The sequence below is a fragment of the Delphinapterus leucas genome, chromosome 18 (genome assembly GCF_059928025.1).
Source record: "Delphinapterus leucas isolate spDelLeu-1000000601 "Yukka" chromosome 18, BTC_Dleu_Yukka2, whole genome shotgun sequence".
NCBI lineage: Eukaryota > Metazoa > Chordata > Mammalia > Artiodactyla > Monodontidae > Delphinapterus > Delphinapterus leucas.
Window position 1 is genome coordinate 927,484 of NC_143146.1, and position 18,677 is coordinate 946,160.

General features: G+C 55.1%; 1 protein-coding gene across 1 annotated transcript in view; it reads right to left on the bottom strand.

The window, feature by feature from the left end:
• TMEM255B (transmembrane protein 255B) overlaps positions 1 to 15,400 on the bottom strand; it is a 31,923-nt gene extending 16,523 nt beyond the window's left edge. The window contains exons 1-3 of the mRNA XM_089899307.1: positions 15,334 to 15,400; positions 9,069 to 9,211; positions 6,449 to 6,511 (exon numbers count right to left, since the gene is read on the bottom strand). Of these exons, the coding sequence (XP_089755433.1) occupies positions 6,449 to 6,511; positions 9,069 to 9,211; positions 15,334 to 15,400 (273 nt within the window). The remainder of the gene's footprint in view (positions 1 to 6,448; positions 6,512 to 9,068; positions 9,212 to 15,333) is intronic.
• Between the last annotated feature and the right edge of the window lie 3,277 nt (positions 15,401 to 18,677).

Here is an 18,677-nt window from a genome sequence, read left to right on the forward strand (position 1 = left end):
CTCTGCCTGCCACGTCCTCCCGCTTCCTCCCCGGACCTTCCAGCCGCCCCGGGCTCGCGCCCTTCGCACAGAGACGCTCAGCCCACGGTTCATGCTTCGTAGAGGCTGGAGCGCGAGGCCGCCCCGTCTCGTCTTAGCATCGGCCGGAGAGCAGGGCAGCTCCTGTGACTGACCGCGAGGGCCCTGGATGCCGTAGCCCGACAGGAAGGAAGCTGGGCAGAGCTTCCGGCCAGAGGGGCCCAACACAGAGACGCAACCTGAACAACATCGCTTTGGAGCTCCACGTCCTTCAGCATGGGGCACCCATCTCATCCTGACACCCCAGCCGCATAGGGAGGGAAAGTACCGGTTCTGACCTGGAACTCCCACCCCAGCCTTACGGAGAGGCCACAGCTACAGTCAAGTTCAGACGCAGCCCCGGCCCCTCCCAGACCCCCAAGTAGTTGTGACCTCAGGAAGGGAGGACAACTTTCTGGCACAAAAGCAATGGGAGGGACAAACTGCTCCCCCAGCAAGTGTTCCCCAGCACCTGCTTTGTCCCAGACGCTGGGCTGGCACCGGGTCCAGCCGTGCACTCGGTCCGGGATACCTGCTCCTGCAGACAGCCACGCAGCCTGCGGCCTGACACCCCTGGGATGGCACCGTTCCCCCTCCCCACCTCCCTCAGGGCCACTGCCAGTGTCCCTAAGGAGTGGAGCTGTCCCCAGCGACGGGTCTCCTAGGACCAGTGGGTCTGCGGCTAGCCTGGTCACCGGGACCTCGTCAGAAGTAGGTGTCTGCCCAGCCCTGTGTGCTCCAGCACGGGTGCTGGTTCAGGAAGTCCACTAAGAACTGCAGCCGCCTGAGACGCTCCCAGAAGTGGCCCCTGAGGCCCTGTTGCTTCTCTCACCACCAGCGGGTGAGCAAAGCCATCGTCGGACCCGCTGCCCTGGTGAGTCTTCCACGCACCGACTCAACGCCTCAGAGGACGCCCTGCTCCACGCTGGCCACTGGCCGGGTCCGCCCCAACTGTGGCTCGGTCACAGTCTCGGCCGAGAGACGCTCACATCACACCTCCACCAGATTTCATCCAGGTCTCCACAGACAGCACACAACTTGCAAAGTGTCTCCTAGCACACAGAGCTGCCCATAGCTGGGTGTGTAAACGTGTTCTGACTCTGTTTGCACACGTCCCCACGACTTGAACGTCCTCATCAACCTTCAGCTGACTCTGCTCGGCTGCCCTTCCTCCCACTGCCCTGGAAGAAGTAAAAGCCAGAGCTAGCACCACCTCACACGTGGTAAACTTGGCTCTGGGGTGACCGCACGCGTGCTACTGCCCGGGAACCACCAGGGCCCAGTTGACGGCGCTGGGAAAGACATTGGAAGTTCTCTCCTCCAGCGCTTCGGGCTGGAAGTAGGAAACCAGCCAGGACGAGCAGCTGCCCCTTGGCCGAGGCCTGCGTGTCCTGGTTTCGGTCACAGCCGCCACGTCCTTTCCAGGCCTCGCTGCCCCTCGAGCAGCCTAGTGGTTTAACAACGTTAGCACCAGGACCCGCTCACGCCCCGAAGGCCCCTCTCTAACACGAGGGCTGCCGGGCCCGACAGATGTTGCAGGCAGGGTCTGTCTGTGACTCTAGCAACTAAGGAAGGCACTAGATTAGGGTTGGGACTGTGTCTCCTTGTCCTGTCAGGGTCTCTTCTGGGAGAAGGGCAGCTGTTACTCAGTGGGGGAAGGTCATCTTCAAATCTCCGCTGGGCCCACAGAGTTTACTACATTCCAGCAGGGGAAAGTGATTTTCAAAAACAAACACCAAACAGATAAGGATGTGATAAGAAGGAGGCTGCCTGGAGCCAGATGAAGGTAGAAAGTGGAGGGGAGCAATTAGCCCCGACCACAGGGTCCAGGCAAGAGGTGACGCGGCTAAACCAGGACCGAGGGAAAGTGAGAGCTGTGAACACACACACTGAGGAGAAGGCGGTAACACCTTAGAGAACTAGAAGAGAAGAGCAAACTTAACCCAGAACCAGCAGAAGCAAGGCACTAGGAAAGGCTTAAGCAGAGATAAAAGAAACAGAGCAGAAAAGCAGCAAAGGGAATTGAGGTAACTGCAAGTTGGTTCTTTGAAACTATTAACAGAATTGACACGCCTTGTTTGGTTCTCAGCCTTATCTGCCAAGAGCATCCACCTTCCTGTCCCGGCCTGGGGATAGACCTTCCAGCTCTTCTCTGCCTTCACTGCCTCTCCCCTGTCTGCCCCAAGGGGCCCCCAGCTGCATGTACAGGTCGAAGCCCCATGAGTTCAGGGTCTCCCCCACCCCCCAGCCCCAGCCCCCAGCTCAGCACCGTGCAGCTGTTCCAGGAAGCATTCGTTGAAGAAAGAACTGGATGGGTGTGCAGGCCCTTTGGTGGAGCACGGGGTTGGAGGTGGGACAGCGTGTGAACCTGGTCACCACCCTCCCGCCCCTGCCTGCCAGGAACCCCATCACTAGTGGGCCCTCACGGGGAAAGCCCAGCCCCCCCTGCACAGCCTCCACATGGGTCACCGTGGACCTCGCAGGCTTCCTCCCCGATGGCCCTAAGATCCCCCAGCACCCCATTGTCTGCCTGCCCAGCCCTCGAGGCCTTGCTGTCTCAGCCCCGCCCAGCTCAGTCCTGGCGGAGCAGAGGCCAGCTTGGCTTCTACACGGGAAGGTGAAGGGCCGAGGAGACTCCTGTGATGTCAAGACCTGGAGCAGGGGGTGCCGGAGGGCACAGCCAGGACCCCCTAGCACAACACTCGAAGGAGCAGAAGCCCAGCAGACGGAGGCCGATACCCTAATCCTCTGTAGGAAACGCGCTTCTACCGCTAAGTGACGTCCCATCGGTCCTTCTAGTTCAGGGGGTTTTAAACTATGTTCCGGGAAGATTCCAGTGTATGCGTCTGTGTGTGTATCTCTGTGTGTGTCTGTGTGTCCATGTGTGTGTCTCTTGTGTGCGTGCGCGCGCGCGTGTGTGTATATGTGTGTCTGTGTGTGTCTCTGTGTGTCCGTGTGTGTCTCTTGTGTGCGTGCGTGCGTGTGTCTGTGTGTGTGCGCATGCACGTACATAAGGCTGGGGGTGGGCAGAGGCGGCAGTTAACAAGCTGCTTTAAGCCCTTAACTTCTCCATCCCCGGCCGTGGGGACCAAGCTAGACTGCAGAGCTGTTGGTGAAATCAGGGACTCTGATGTCTGGGCAAGGAGAAAGCAAGAACTCATTCGTCAATGGGAAAATATCAAAAGCTGACTCCGCTGAGGGCATTCTTTGGACATCACTGGAGACTAATGCCATAATGGATAGAGATCGTGGACGAGCCATTTGTAATGATTAGATTCCACCCCTTAGCTTGAGCAGAGTAAAATGTTTACAGACAAAATGATACCATGTCTGGGACTTGCTTCAAAATACCACTCAAGATCGGTCATGAGTCGACATTGGATGAAGTTGGGAGATGGATACAGAGGGTTTATTATACTATTCTGTCCACTTCTGCATATATTTAAATTTTTCTATTGCAAAAACTTAAAATGAAGAGAAAGCAAGGGAAAAGAGAGCGTTCTTACAAACCTAGATGCATCTGAAACAAGCACTGTCTCCAGCTGACGTTTTCTCAGCTTCCTATTGTTTCCTTTGCTACAACTTGAATGTTTTGACTGACCTCCGTGCTTCAATACAATAAGTAACAACGGCTACTAGTCTCCGAACACCCGTTACGGACCAGCGCGGCAGCATGTTCTCGCGTGCGTTGACTCAGATGCTCAACAATCCTGAATGTGAAGAAACTGAGGCTCACGACAGTCAGGATGACAGACATGCTAATGGTCGACACAGGTTTCGGCTCTCACGAACATTAACTTAAATGTTAGATAGTGAAACACGTGTTTATTGTACAAGGTAATTCTGGAGGAATGCTTTCCTGAAAGGGCCGAAATGAGATTCTACGGGCAACACACGCAACCTCAGGCAGAAAGCTCTGGTCTATGGAACCTGGTGGCCCCGTCTTGCCTGGGGTTCAGGGTGGCTTCCTGGGAGGCTGGACCCTGTCTGGGGGCTAGGGTCAGTTCTGGATTTTTATCCTCCCACTCCAAGGCCCACATTTCTTTTGCCAAAGCCAAAGAAATAGAACTCCAGCAACTATTTTGGAAAGGAAGAAGTTACACTATCTCTATTTGTAGGTGACATGACCTCATAGACGGACAATCCTCAGGAATCCACTAAAAAACTTAGAACTAATGAGTGAGACCAACAGGGTTGCAGGATATAAGAGCAACATGCAAAAATCAATTATATTTTGGGTTTTTTTTTGCGGTACGCGGGCCTCTCACTGCTGTGGCCTCTCCCGTTGCAGAGCACAGGCTCCGGACGCGCAGGCTCAGCGGCCATGGCTCACGGGTCCAACCGCTCCGGGGCATGTGGGATCTTCCCGGACCGGGGCACGAACCCGCGTCCCCTGCATGGGCAGGCGGACTCTCAACCACTGCGCCACCAGGGAAGCCCCTCAATTGTATTTTTATACATTTGCAATGAACAATCCAAAAATGAAGTTAAGAAAACAATTCCATTCACGATAGCCTCCAAAAGGATAAAATACTTAGGAATAAATTTAACAAAAGAAGTGCAAAACTTCAACTCTTAAAATGACAAAACATTGTTGAAAGAAGATCTAAAGAGATGGAAAACATCCCCAAGTTCATGGGGCGACACTCCCTCAACTGATCTACAGATTCAACACAATTTCTATCAGAAGCTCACAGATCACAGAACAGACTTGAGAGTCTAAAACTAAACACACACATCTATGGCCAAGTGATTATCAATTAGGGTCTCAAGGCCATCCAACGGAAAAAAGGACAGTCTCTTCACCGAATGGTGCCAGGACCACTGGGTAGCCATATGCAAGAGCTTGAATGTGGACCCCTATCTCACACCACATACAAAATCAACTCAAAATGGACCAAAGACTTCAATGTAAGTGATAAAACTCTTAGAAAACATAAGGGTAATCTTCATGACCTTGGAGTTGGCATGAGATTCTTAGAAATGGCACCAAAATCACGAGCAACAAAAGAAAAACTAGATAAATCGGGCTTCATTAAAATTGAAAACTTTTGTGCCTCAAAGGACACCACCAAGAAGGTGAAAAGACAATCCACGGGATGGGCTAAAATCCTTGCAAATCATATATCAGATAAGGGACTTGTATCTAGAATATATAAAGGACTCTGACAACTCAACAATAAAAAGGCAAGTAACCCGATTTAAAAATGGGCAAAGGACTTGAATAGACATTTCTCAACGACAACCGGAAACAGATATACAAAAAGCCAATCAGCACATGTAAAGAGGCTCAACATCTTTAGTCATCGAGGAAACACAAATCCACGAGGAGACCCCACTTCACACCCAACAGAAGGGCCAGACTAGAAGCAGACGACAGCACACGCTTTCCTCTACGGTAAGTCTACGTGAAACATTTTGAGGAGCTGCCACGCTGCTTTTCAAAGTGGCTGCATCACTTCACATTCCCGCCAGCTGTGTGCAAGTCTCCACCTTCTCCACACCTTCACACACCCGTGAAAGCCCAGGGCAGCCACTGTGATCCTGGTGATACCTCAGGATGATGGCCGGTGCAGGTAGAGGCGGACACGCCGGCACAGTCTGTTACGATGATTTGGAGATGAGACAGAAAGAGCATATGGTCCAACCGCATCCTCCCTGAACCCTCTCAAAAGTCAACGCTGGCTGGCACAATGATTTGGCAAAATTAACTATTTTGAATTCACTAAGAATTAACTATTCTCATAGCTCTCTTCCCCAAAGCACTGCATCAACACGACAGATTCCAAATTGAAATGATCAATAAAAGTCAGGTTTGTAACCTGACTGATCACAGTTGGCACTCATACGTCCCACAGACAAACAGTTGTAGACATGCCCTCTGCAAAGACCTCTGAACCACGGTTCTCCTGGTTTTCCACTGACCCCTTCTCTCTCCTCAGTCTGGGAGAGCCATCGTCTCACCCCAGACGTAGGAGGAGATGCCAGGCTCCCTGACTCAAGGGCAGACGTTCATACACGCGTGTTTTTGCCTGAACCTTATACACCATGATTTAAACTAAATACCAACATTCCCAACCCACCCCATCCCCTAAACTTTTCTTCCCGTGGCCCAACCTTAGCTGCTAAGACACCACATGAGGTTGTAGAATGTACCCTACAATCCCAGGGGTGATGCTCACTTAGCCTAAGATGTGAATGGCACCCACTCAACCCTGAGTCCTGGGGTGTACAGTCCACAGCCTGGGAAGCTAGGCACTGACCCTGGGGGTGCTGGATTGGGGCAGGGGCTTTCCCAGGGACACCCACAGCTATAGGGGCAGCACTCCCCACCCCCCGCCGGCATACAGCCCCACGAACCACATTTGAAAGAAACAATGCACATTCTTACCATTTGCTTTCTATTCTCCACCAGGTTGATGCCAATAATTCCTAAGAAAGATCCGAAGCCCAGCTGACACCAAAGAAAAACAAGGGAGAAAGTGCTCGGGTTACACGCCTGGCAGCCTAATGCCCACAGGGAACAGTGACCACCCACCTCAGGACATCCTATCAAAAAGCAAGTCCAGCCATCCCCCCCTCACAGAGCCCGAAGCATTAAGCGGCAGGTAGGTTCATGCCCGTTGGGGTGGGCTTCTCGGGATCCATCGAAGCCAGTGATCGGGATAGAAGCTGCTGAAACAGACCTGTCTCATCTTCCGTGTTCAAATGTTTTAACTCCTACGTCAGTTTAACTCTCGATTCCGGGAAATGAGTGTCTCGTGCCCCCCACCCAGACAGGAGAACTTCCTCGTGGTGACCCGTCCTCCACGCCTGGTGGTCAGGGAGAGGCCCATCTGAGAGCTTCTCCTGGGCCGTCGTGGGAGGACGGCTGACCCCTCAGGGAGTATCATAGGAAGCTGGAACCAAGGGTGTTTCTGACACGCACACGGCTGACACCCCTTAGAAATGAGCTTTTGACTCAGGTGAGCAGGCAGACGAGGTGGGATGGGGGCTCCAGCCCAGGCAGGAGGGGCGCCCAGGGGCTCCTGAGAGCCAGCCCACCTGTTCCTCGGCCTCAGCTCTCGGCCTGGGTGCAGGTGACGCTGGGACATTGGAGAAACACCACGACTGTGCTCATCTCACATCACCCGAGTGTGCCCAGGGGTGCCGGCGGCCTCATCCCCCAACACCCGCCTGGGAAGAATTCCTAAGCTTTCCCTCAGCCTGAAGAACAGAGCTCCAGCAACGCCAGGGGAGGCACCGCTCAAAGCAGCCGGTGACAAGCCCCTCTCAGAGGCACAGGGCCGCCCCGAGACCCCGCACTGGAGCCCACCCAGTGGGTGACCCTCAGCTCTGCCCGGCCCGTCGGATTCTGAGTGACCGTGCGAGGCAGAGGCAGCAGCCTGGGGACAGCCGCGTGACTGACTCACACAGCTGTGGCATCTCTAACCATGGTGCCAGATTTAATGCACTAAAAATGAGACCTATTTATGTCCAAGGATGTCTTTACCTGCAAGTATTATATCTATGGAGACGGACGTGAATGCACAGATGTAGTTTTCACCAATAATTTAAGAATTCTCAAGGAGTGAGGAAAGATGAGCATTTTCTTCAAAATATCACAATCTCACTCCAACATAAATGTATTAAAATATATCTATTAAGTCTCACTAAGTTGCATTTTTTTGGATTTGAAAAAATTCCTCTTTCCAAAATGTTGAGGTGTTTACACCTTCTCACCCAGTTTCTTCCTGAGACCCGCCCTTGCTATAAGTCTCAAGGTCGGATGCCATGCGTCCACAGCAGTGACTTTTATCCACATTTTCTTTGAGCAAACCTCATCTGTTATGTCCACTGTTTGCTTTCAGAACCGTTGAGCTGAAGCCAATTTCACTCTGGTTCTCGCCCAGGAGTCAGGTTCTCTACAGAGCGAGGCTCTGAACACACCCAGGATGTTCTGAAGGTGACCTCCAGGTGAAATCCTGAACCAGTGAAGCGTAGAGAACACTGCAAAATCCTACTCAAGATTGACCTTCTCTGCCGGTCACCTGGGGGATGCGTCCTCACAGCCGCCAGCCTCCACATCCCTGGCTCCCCTCCCGTCCAGGACACGGGCCGGGAAGCAGAGTCTCATGGAAGCTCACTGAGAATACTACCTGCACAGACACTATTTATGTAGGTTTACTCAGAAAGTATACACAGGAAGATAATGTAGATTTATAAAGCACAGATAAAATCTAAAAATAAAGAAAAATATAAAGAGAAAATGAATACTTGTAAAATATTTTCATCCTTGTTAAAATGTTATCAACATCATGACTAACCTGCATAATACCTCTAGTGAGAGTAATGAGATTAAATAAGATTCATTTGTTAAAATCTTGGTTTAGCACTTTGTGACACAGCCCCTCAGGGCTCTGGTGCATTTGCAGGGCATCGTATCTGATAAAAAGCAATTTCACAGACGCTCCCTGAGTGCGATGCAGACGCTTGGAGCAAATTTTACTGCCAACAAATGGACACAATTCCACAGTTCAGAAGTCTGGAGGATTCTGGATTTGGGGGCCGCTGTTGCCAGGTCTGGCTGGGCTGTGGGTTTACCTCGTGGGGTTATTGCCCAGAAGCAGAGGTGAGGACCACGTCAGCTCGTTTTCCTGCTGATCCCATGCGGTCCCACGAACGCACCTTCTATCCAGGTTTCGTGGCATCTTTTAAAGCTGAGTCCAGTTTCCGAGGGGTGGTTTGCTTAGCTTGGTCTCATGGGGCTAAAGTCCAGGCGACACAGGGCTGGTTCTCTGGGGAGACTCTGGGCCAGGGCCCGTCGCACCTCTTGCCTCCGACCCCTCTCCTTCCCCTCCCCCACCTCTCAGGACCCTGTGCCCCACGGGGCCACCTGAGCATGCAGGATAATTGCCCTAAACCTCCACCTCGGGGGGCTGGGGTGGAGCGTGTCAGCAGCATACGGATATCTGTGTCCCCACGGCCCCCAGGCCCCCCGACCGGCAGACCCCAGGGACCGCGCCACTCACAATGATCCCAGGGTAGTAGCCGCCCATGGTCACGTTCTCCATCCTGGTGGTGGCAGCGAGGCCGACGGTCAGGATGGAGGTGGACACCACCAGCAGAGACCCCACAAACCACAGGGAAGTCTTCTTTCTTCTCGCAAACCCTTCTGGGGGAGGACAAACAAGGAGCCAGCTGGTAAGGGGCTGGGCTTGGGGAAGGGGGCCCAGGACCTCGAGCGCATCCCGGGTCAGCCTGGCTCTCTGCTGCAGCCCCGCTGCTCGCTGGCAGGAGCCTGGGACGCGCTCCCCAGGGACCACCACCGCCTGATTCTTCCCCATCCATCCCCGTGCTCAGAGCGGGACCCCTCGCCACCCCTCTGCCCACCCTGAGGACTCACCGTCGTCTCCTACAGGGCACCCAGACCCCGCCGGTACCCCTGCATGGCCACCCTCCCCTGTGGCCCCCACCGCACCCAGGGGTTTCCAGGCACTGTCACCACCCACACGTCTGGATGACGAGCCCCGTGAGAGTGGGCGGGGGTCCTGCCTCGTTCCCCGCTGCGTCCCTGCCACCTGAGACAGTGCCCGCGCACAGCAGCTTCTCAGTAAACGTCAGGGGGTGGCTGAGCCCTCCCCGGGTTCCAAGTCCCCCGACGGCCTCCGTCCTGGCTTCACCCCACACGGCAGCAGTCACGCTGGCCACTTAAGGAGCATCTGCTCCGCGCCTGGTCTTACTGAGCACGTTACCTGCATTAACAAGCACCCCTGGGCCTTGCCAAGTCCGTGACCCTGGACCCTGCCCTACTCCAAGACTGCGCAGAGGACCTCTGCACCCTGCCCTGGACCAGGCCGAGCAGGTCCCACACAGAGAGGGGGCACGCGTCTCTCTGCGATGGCCAGCACGTCCACGCTGCTCCATGGGTGCACTTGTGCCCCCGTGTCCACACCGAGCCGTTCCCCGGAGGGCAGGCATCCTGTGTTCTTCCACTCCTGTACCTGGCTCAGCGCCAAACACGCGAGTGATCAAATGGGAAGGGGTGGAAAGAAATTATAAAATTGTGCAGAGCCCGCCGCTGCCCACCTGCACGTCCATTACCCTCTCCCCTTGTCAACAGGCCCCAATTATTGGATGTGGAAACACGCCAGCTGAAAGATGGCATTTTCCAGCCTCTGCTCCAGCTGGGTGATTATGTTCTCAGCAAATAATCTCCATCTCAACAAGGAATGTTGGGTGGAACCTACAGGAAATCTCTTAAAGGAGCCAGTCCCTTTGCCTTTCTCCCCTTCATCCTTCCCGCTGCCTGGAATGTGAACATAAAGGTGGAGCCCCTGCAGCCATTTTGCACCATGAGGGAACCTTGACAATAGAAGTCACACACAAAGAGGCAGAGCAGAAAGACAGCCCTGGGTTGTCCACCTCCAAACTTTGATTAGGTAACAGAATTAAATCTCTAGACCATAAACCACTATTGTGGATGTCCTGGTATCTGTAGCCAAAGCTAATTTTAACTGTCGCAGAACCCAAGAAAGGAAACCTTCCATCACTGGTGCCTTCCTCCCTCAGGCCTTGACTCCTGGATTTTGTGTGAACCGTTCTTCCTCTCGTGTGTCTCAGGGAAGGCAGGGAAGCCTCACTTACAATAACCGTAATTGTAATCGTTATTACAGCAATTCGATCTCAGATACGCCTGTTCCTACGTAGCCATCAGCAACCGCACAACGGAGGCAGAGACACAGGCCGGGCAGAGGGCGGGACGAGACCCCGCACTGAACACAGCCATGCTGGTGTGTTTCGTTTGTTGGAAGGTTAACCGTCTTCATCCCTGTGACTCCAAAACAAAACAGGATGAGAGAAAATCGTGGTGCTTCTTCCCACACCGAAGTTTTTTAAATTGACGTGTGTGTGTTTGGTGGGGAAGCGGCTGCTCATTTGATCTCAACCACTGTCTCAGATGACCCCGGGCCCCCGGCCCAGACTGTGCCTTTGAAGATTTACACGCCCGTCCGCAGTCTCGTCAGCAAAGTTTAACGGCAGGTCAAGGTCACGCCACCCAAGAAAGGGATTGTCACGCACTCAGAAATAGATTACACTCAACTCTGAGTCAACGTGCTCACTCAGAATCGCTTGGCCAGCCCGGGAACGCCGCTTCTCCCCACTGGTCTGGTGAGGGCGCAGCTCTCGGGAAGGTCACTTCATTTCCTGCGAGGCCCTCACCTCCCTTCACCTGCTCTTTCATTGCTGTTTTCTCGTACTTTTTACTGCAAATATATAAGAACTGTTGAGGGTGAACCATCTATAGGAGTGTCTACAGAAGCACAGCCACAAGTGCTAGGAGACGATTTACACCTTTGGGACCCAGCGGCCCTGGGGTCCCCTTGGTGGGCTTTTCTCTTGTTCACTATTATTCACGGCATCTTACTTGCAAAGTCGTGTGCATGCAGACAGCAATCACTTATTTTTCCCTTGCATGTATTTAGAGCCTGAAACCGAGGATACAAGTACAAGTTGGTTTGCCCCAGAGTCAGAAAGATCAGTGGTTACAGCCGATCTGGGGTGTCTGTAGGGAAACGGGACAGAAATGGCAAAGCCACTTCGAAAATGAGTGCGTGAGAGGAAAAAAGAAGGCTCCCCTCGGGCGACATTCTGCTCTGGGTGATTAACTTTAGAAAGGCGGGTACATTGGGAAAAAATGGACACAAAAGTTGAAAACCACCTTCTTCTATGTTTTGGAAGTTAGTGAAGCTGCTACCATGGAAGTTGATGAGACACTCACGCCAGGGCCGTCCAGCAGTCGTGGGGGGTGGCATTGCAGCCTCTGCCCGCCCACCCGCCCCTAGGGGTCACCCTTCCCGTGCGCCGCCCACCCCGCCAGCCCCCGAGCCCCTGCAGATGGACCCAAGGCAGCACCGCCTCCTTATCAGATCTCCTCAACTGTTCTTCCCGAGATTCCGTCCCCATCTCCGCTGTAAAATGTCTTTTAAGAGCAAGAAGCCTCTTGAAACTAAATTTTCTGGGACTAAGTATTTGAGAAAATTATCAAATGCCCTCCTCCTCAGAGGACTTCTTGCTGTTTTCCCTAATTTAATGCGTTACGCATTTATTTCTGCTCAGAATAACTAACTGAGGCCCCAGCAACTGCTTCAAACCACAGTTCCGGCCCCTGGGCCTTGTCTCTTAGCTCCTGTGGGCCCGTCTGGAGGACCCCCTGCGGGGATATTCTGGTTCCGAAGGTTCTTGGCTCCGCTTTGACTTGTCCCTTTAGGGCGGTCGCGTGATGAGCGGGGACCTGAGGGGCCCCACCAGACAAACAGCTTTGCTGGGACCTTGTCAAGTCCGTTAGTGACATTCTGACAGGTCACGTCAAACATCTCTTTTGGGACCGTGTAAAGCTTCCTAGGAGCCATTTTCAGTATGACTTCACCAGGCTTTCCCTGTATGACTTTCCCTCTGAAACTTCTCCATGACAAAGATCACAAGATGCAGGCTGTCCTCCTTGTCACGATTCGTACTGCGGGTTCCGAGTTTACTGTGAGGTCTGGAGAGACAGGCAGGTGGGAAAGGGATGCTTCTGAGCGACCTCATCCCAATGACACAGACTGGAATATTTTGATTCCAGGTACAACAGGGGTGACAAAGAGAGGAGTCCCAACCTTCAAAAGTCTTTATAAATAGAGGGTTTTGCATAAAAAATAAGACAATGAGAAATAACCTCGAGAAAAGGAGGTAGGGTATCCTTCTAATTGCCGTAAGACATATGCATTTTTAGGTCAAGTTTCGGAGAAAAGGGGGTCCACGCTGAAGGTAAAAAACAGAATTCCCTGAATTGTTCCCTCGACCTTCCTGTCCCATTAGCAGGAGTCCTACTGTGCGTGTTGTTACAACTGAAGCATCCTTAAGGCGATGCCCTGACTCCTAGTTAAAATCTCTACTATTAGGCTTATAGCACTGGTGGCAACTTACACGAACGCTGCCCGAGCTGTCGTGGGGCTGCCAGACCTGCTGAGTGAACGCGCACGGACCCCCGCCCTTTCCGAGCCCTGCAGAGGGAGGACCCTGAGAGCAGGGGCCGTGCGGATCTTGCTTGATGCCGGGTCCCCCAGCCTGTATCTCCTCATGCTGAATGAATGAGGGAACTTCGGTTTCCTGATCTGCAAAGCGCGGGGGTGGGGTGGGGGGTATGACAACCCCCTGCTTGCCTGCCTCTTCATTGTGATAAGGATGCAGTGAGAGAACATCCGTGAAATTCCAGATGCGTTTCTATGCGCATAATGGACGTGTGGTCATGGGTGGTGCTAACGTTAAGGTGAATCAGCACTTACTCCTACCCGGTGCTCTCCACCTGGGAGCGGAGGGAGGGCGTCTGGGGCTGTGGGCCTGAGGCCAAATCTGCATCTCACCTGCCTGCTCACTGTTCTCCTGACTCCAGCCTGTGCAGAATGTCGCTCCCCAGGAGCCCCACCAGCTCCCTGCACTTGCCACCTCCCTTCCCAGCCTCCCCCCAGCCTCCCCCCAGCCTCCCCTCCCAGCATCCCCTCCCAGTCTCCCCCCAGCCTCCCCTCCCAGCCTCCCCCGAGCCTCCCCTCCCAACCTCCCCCCAGCCTCCCCTCCCAGCCTCCCCTCCCAGCCTCCCCCCAGCCTCCCCTCCCAGCCTCCCCTCCCAGCCTCCCCTCCCAGCCTCCCCCCAGCCTCCCCCCAGCCTCCCCTCCCAGCCTCCCCCCAGCCTCCCCTCCCAGCCTCCCCTCCCAGCCTCCTCCCAGCATCCCCTCCCAGCCTCCCCCCAGCCTCCCCTCCCAGCCTCCCCCAGCCTCCCCCCAGCCTCCCCTCCCAGCCTCCCCGCAGCCTCCCCTCCCAGCCTCCCCTCCCAGCCTCCCCCCAGCCTCCTCCCAGCCTCCTCTCCCAGCCTCCTCCCAGCCTCTGTGGCTCCACGACCAGGTGCAAGGATGGAGCAGACCTAGGGGCTGCCCCCCTCCACACCTTCTCCATTTAGTGGAGCTGGGAAGGGGGCGTCACAAAGACCGGGGTGGGGGCAGTCACCTTGTCACCCCCTCCTTGTCAGGAGGGCCGGGCCTCCCAGAAAGAAGAATGAGCTCATTTAATCATTTCATCTCGACAGCAGCCGTGGGGGCTAAGCAACCGTCGGGGGAAACAGACAAAGGCACAAGGACGTGCCCTGAGCCAACAATTCCCCTTTTATTTTTCTTTTACACAGAACACATCCCCCAAGGGCATGAGTGCAGACACGTAAGGTAGAAAATACCCATAATCCCATCCCAGTTACACTCCTGTTTAGTATTTTTAAATAAAAAACCAACTCTCAGTATTTTTTAAATTTAAAGTTCCTCCTCAGAAGAAAATTCTAAGTCAAAAATGCTATTTTTGAAATCAAGTCATTCTAATATAATGATGGTAATAATTGTAAGTAGTTAATAACTAGTCATAACAACTAGTTGTCATTATAATAAGTAACTGTTTTCCAGGAGGATGGAACACGTGCAGCTCAGTCTGTCACAGAGCATTTGGCTTTAGAGAGCGGTGGGTATAGAATTGTTTCTTTCAGGAAGAAGCCAGATGCCTTGATTATCATTTAAAAATCAAGCAACATCACTAATCTGGTTTTTTAAAAGAGACTTTGCAAAGCCACTGCACACAGGGCTGGGAGGTAAACCCCTGCGTTCTCCACTGGACCCCCTGTGAAGCGGCAGCCTGACCCCGAGGCATCACCACCCCTCCGCCCGTCCGTCAGAGCCCCGCTCGCCGTGGAACTACCTTCTCTTTTCTTGAAGGCTTCCCGGCCTCCCCGTCAGGAAAACACCCCCTTTACTCCCCTCCCGGCCACTTCCCGGTAGGGAGACAAAGGCTCCGGCTTCCTGTGTCCCGCCGCCTGGCTTTGGCTGCATCGGGCTTGGTGGGAAATCCGCGAATTCGAGATTCCGTGAATTTATGGGGGAGAAGCCTGGGGAGGGCGCGGATGAGGCGGACAGCCGCGCCAAGAATGCCCTAAGGGCCTTGGTCACTTTCAAGCAGGAAGAAGCCACCTGGCCCCACTAAATGACCTTTTCTTAGAAATTTTTGGAGCCTGAAATGGGGTGGAAGAGATGGCAAAGGAGTGCGTTGTAAGGTTTATACGGATCGTCGTCTATTGTTCGTAGTAAAGGACAGCGGAGAACGAGACGGGGAGAGACAGGCGCAAAGTCTGGACACTCAGGAAAAAGCGGAGGGCGAGGGCCTGTGCCCGCGTCCAGGGGCCCCGGCGGAGCTCGGGCGCCGGAAGACCGGAGCCTGGCTCACCTGTGCGCTCACCTGTCGTGTCCAGCAGGGCCAGGGGCCCGGGCACCGGCGGCGGGAGCGGCTGCATCCCGGGGGCTGCTCCGGGGGGGAGGGGCTGCTTGTTCTCCCGCTGCGACAGCGACCGTGGGGCGCGGTGGCCGCGAGGACCAGATGCCCGAGCACCGCCCCTCCGGTCAGCGTCTGTCCGCTCGCCTCCTACCTGCGCCCCGCCCCTCGCCCCGCCCCCCTGCCCCCTCCCGGTTTTCCCGGAGCGCAAAGCACCAGGGAAGGGAAGGCGATGCAGCCGGGGACTGAGAGCCAGTTCCCACCCACCACCACCACCACCACCCCCGCCCCGCCCCGCCCCGGACTTGGCACAGGCAAACCTTTAAGGCTGGGACGGTAATAGTATTGAGGATCTGGGGGAAGGAACCCGCGTGCGCTGCTGGTGGGGTTACGCCCGCTGTGACCACTTTGACAGCAGTGTTTGGGAAAGTCGAAGATGGGTCCCTACAAGCCAGCAATTCCCTGCTTAAGGACAAGCCCAAGACCTGTGGTTCCAGGCCCAGCTGCCCTGAGAATCAGCTAAAGACCTTCTTTTCAAAAATTACTGCTGTCGGCCTTCCCTGGTGGCGCAGTGGTTGAGAGTCCGCCTGCCGATTCAGGGGATACGGGTTCGTGCCCCGGTCTGGGAAGATCCCACGTGCCGCGGAGCGGCTGGGCCCGTGAGCCATGGCCGCTGAGCCTGCACGTCCGGAGCCTGTGCTCCACAACGGGAGAGGCCGCGGCAGTGAGAGGCCCGCGTACCGCAAAGAAAAATAAATAAATAAATAAATAAATAAAAATTACTGCAGTCCTGAGCCAACCCAGACGGGTCCAATCAGAATGTCTGACAGTGAAGTAATTGTTAGGAGCCCCAGTCATTCTGAAGGGGTTCCACTGAGGCAGAAAAACCCTGACGTGTGAGGTTTGCACACAAAATATGCTACACAGCTCTGTGTGTAACGGCAACGAACACCAGGACGAGGGATAGATTTACGTATCCAGTGGTTCACTACGTGGTTAGGCTTCCCGCACCAGCAGGAAAAACTCAAACACAGCGTGGAGCAAAACCGCGGTTCGTGGCGTCGAGGTGAGTATACCAGGCGTGGAAAGCAGTACCATTCGCTCACAGCGGCCCCACCGCGGGCTGCATTGGGCACCCACCCCACATGCTAGACACTGTGCCCCGCACTCGGGAAGGGCCGATGGACAGAGGTCCTGGTGCAGCGGGCACCCTTCGGAGAAGAGACAGTGGCCAATAAATATAATCACCGAGGAAAATGCAGGAGGTCAGGGGTGGGGGGGTGCTGAGACGGCCACACCTGCTGCGGCAGGAGGGAAAGTGCGACTCGGAGAGGAGGGCTCAGGTCACTGGTCACCAGAGGAGACGTCCCGCCCGCCCAGAGGGCGTGAGGTGGGGCCGCTCGGCTGCCTGGGAAGGAGCCCCTGGGCAGAGCAGGGGCAGGCCTGGCATGCAGTGGGCGGCAGGAGGTCTCACCGGCGACGCCAGGGCCCCAGGGGAGCCCACGTCAGAAGGGTCACTGAGAGGGGTTGTAGTGCAGCAGGATGGGAGCCAGGAGGCCGGCAAGGCGGTTAGGATCCAGGGAGACGTGACTGTGGTGTAGAGCAGGCGGTGAGACGTGGTCACACCAACCCCAGACCGTGCAGACACACAGCGGTGCCCCCTAAACACCTTGACTGCAGCCCAGCGAGCCCGAGTTTGGACTTCTGGCCCCAGAATTGCACGAGAATAAGTTGTGTTGTTTTAAACACAATACACAGTGGCACGTGTGAGGCTTAAGGGCTCTAAAGCAGAGCCTCCGTCTGGGGGGCGGGGGGGGGATAAGCAGATCCCGCTGGGAACAGGCCTCGGGGCTGCTGCATCTCCTTCCCCAGCCCACCTTCAACACGAAAGGCTGAAGGAAACCAGAACATGTCGCCCCGAAGTATGTGCGTCTTTGACATAAAAATTATTTGGAGCTGAAGGCTCTGAAGGAGCAGGAAAAGTTCCCCCTTCTGCCTAAAAACAGGAAATAAATTCTCCTTTACCGAGACCGACTCTCACCGGTCGAGAGACGGCCCAGCGGCATCTGCGGGCCTCACCCCTTGCCTTCCCTCCCGTACCCGATGCCCTTGGAAGCCGCACCTGCTCCCCTGCCCTGTGTGTCTGAATCCGCCGTTTTCCCGGGAGTCGCTCCCCAAGCTGTGTGCTAAGCTGCTTTTCTCTTGTTACTCTGCCTTCTGTGTGGGGGTCTGAGCCGAGAACTCAGGGTGGAGGGAAAATCACTCCCCTCCCCCACGAGGCCCCCAGGGGTGCAGAGTCCCCAGTGCGGATGACCCTCCGGGGCCCAAACAGAAGCGATGATGGAAACCACGACCAGAGAGCAGCAGCAGTAGGAAACACCTCCGCGAGCTCACAGGAGACGCGCCCGTCGCGCATCGCCCAGGAGGGTGTAGAAGACAATCGCGCAGTGAGCGGTTGCCGTGGAGGCGTCTATTCGTCCATTTGCTGGAAGTGAAGGGTAACTCATAACATTTTCTGACAGCAAGCAAGTCTGATTCGGTTGGCTGCTTTGAAAACCAGACCCGACTCTGCCGACCGGAGCCCCGTGTGTGTTGGGAAGGAGCCACACGGGGTCCAAGTGCTCTGTCCACACTCGGCCCTGCCAGCCTAGCTGCTCAGCAGGGTCACCCGGCCGTGGCCGTGCGTGGCCGAGCTCGCGGCCGCACCCCGAGGGCAGCTGGGTGGGCTGGACCTGTGTGTCGTTCCAAAGGTGCGCTGAAAATATCCTTAAAAAATGTGCATGTGTTGCCAGAAATGATACCTTTTTCCAACTAACACATTGACCGCAGAAGATTTTAGATGCCAACTGGAGCTGGGCAGGTTTTTGGGAATCCTTTCAGGGCTCCGTGAGCAGGGGATCGTGAGAAAAGCATGGCAGGTGTTAGTGTGCCCCCCCCACCACGAGCTCCCCCTGCCCAGGTGAGGAAACTGAGGCCCAGGAGGCTACTCGACGTGACTAGAGCAGACCCGGGCCTCCTCCAAAGCGTGCGTGTGGACCTGGCACAGACATTTTTAGAACTCAGCCCCAGGCACCCCCGCCAGGAGACCAAGCAGCACAACCACAGTGTAGGAGGCACTGGCTCTGAGGCTGACAGCGACTGACACCTGATCCCCCCACGAAGGCCTGAGGACGCCTGCATCCAGCCCAACTCTGCAGGGAGCCGTAGTCGGGGATCAGGGTATTTTTAAAACGTAATGTAATTTAGTTCTTGCAGAGGCAATTATGAGACGATGAGGAAATCTGTCTTCTATTGGTCTG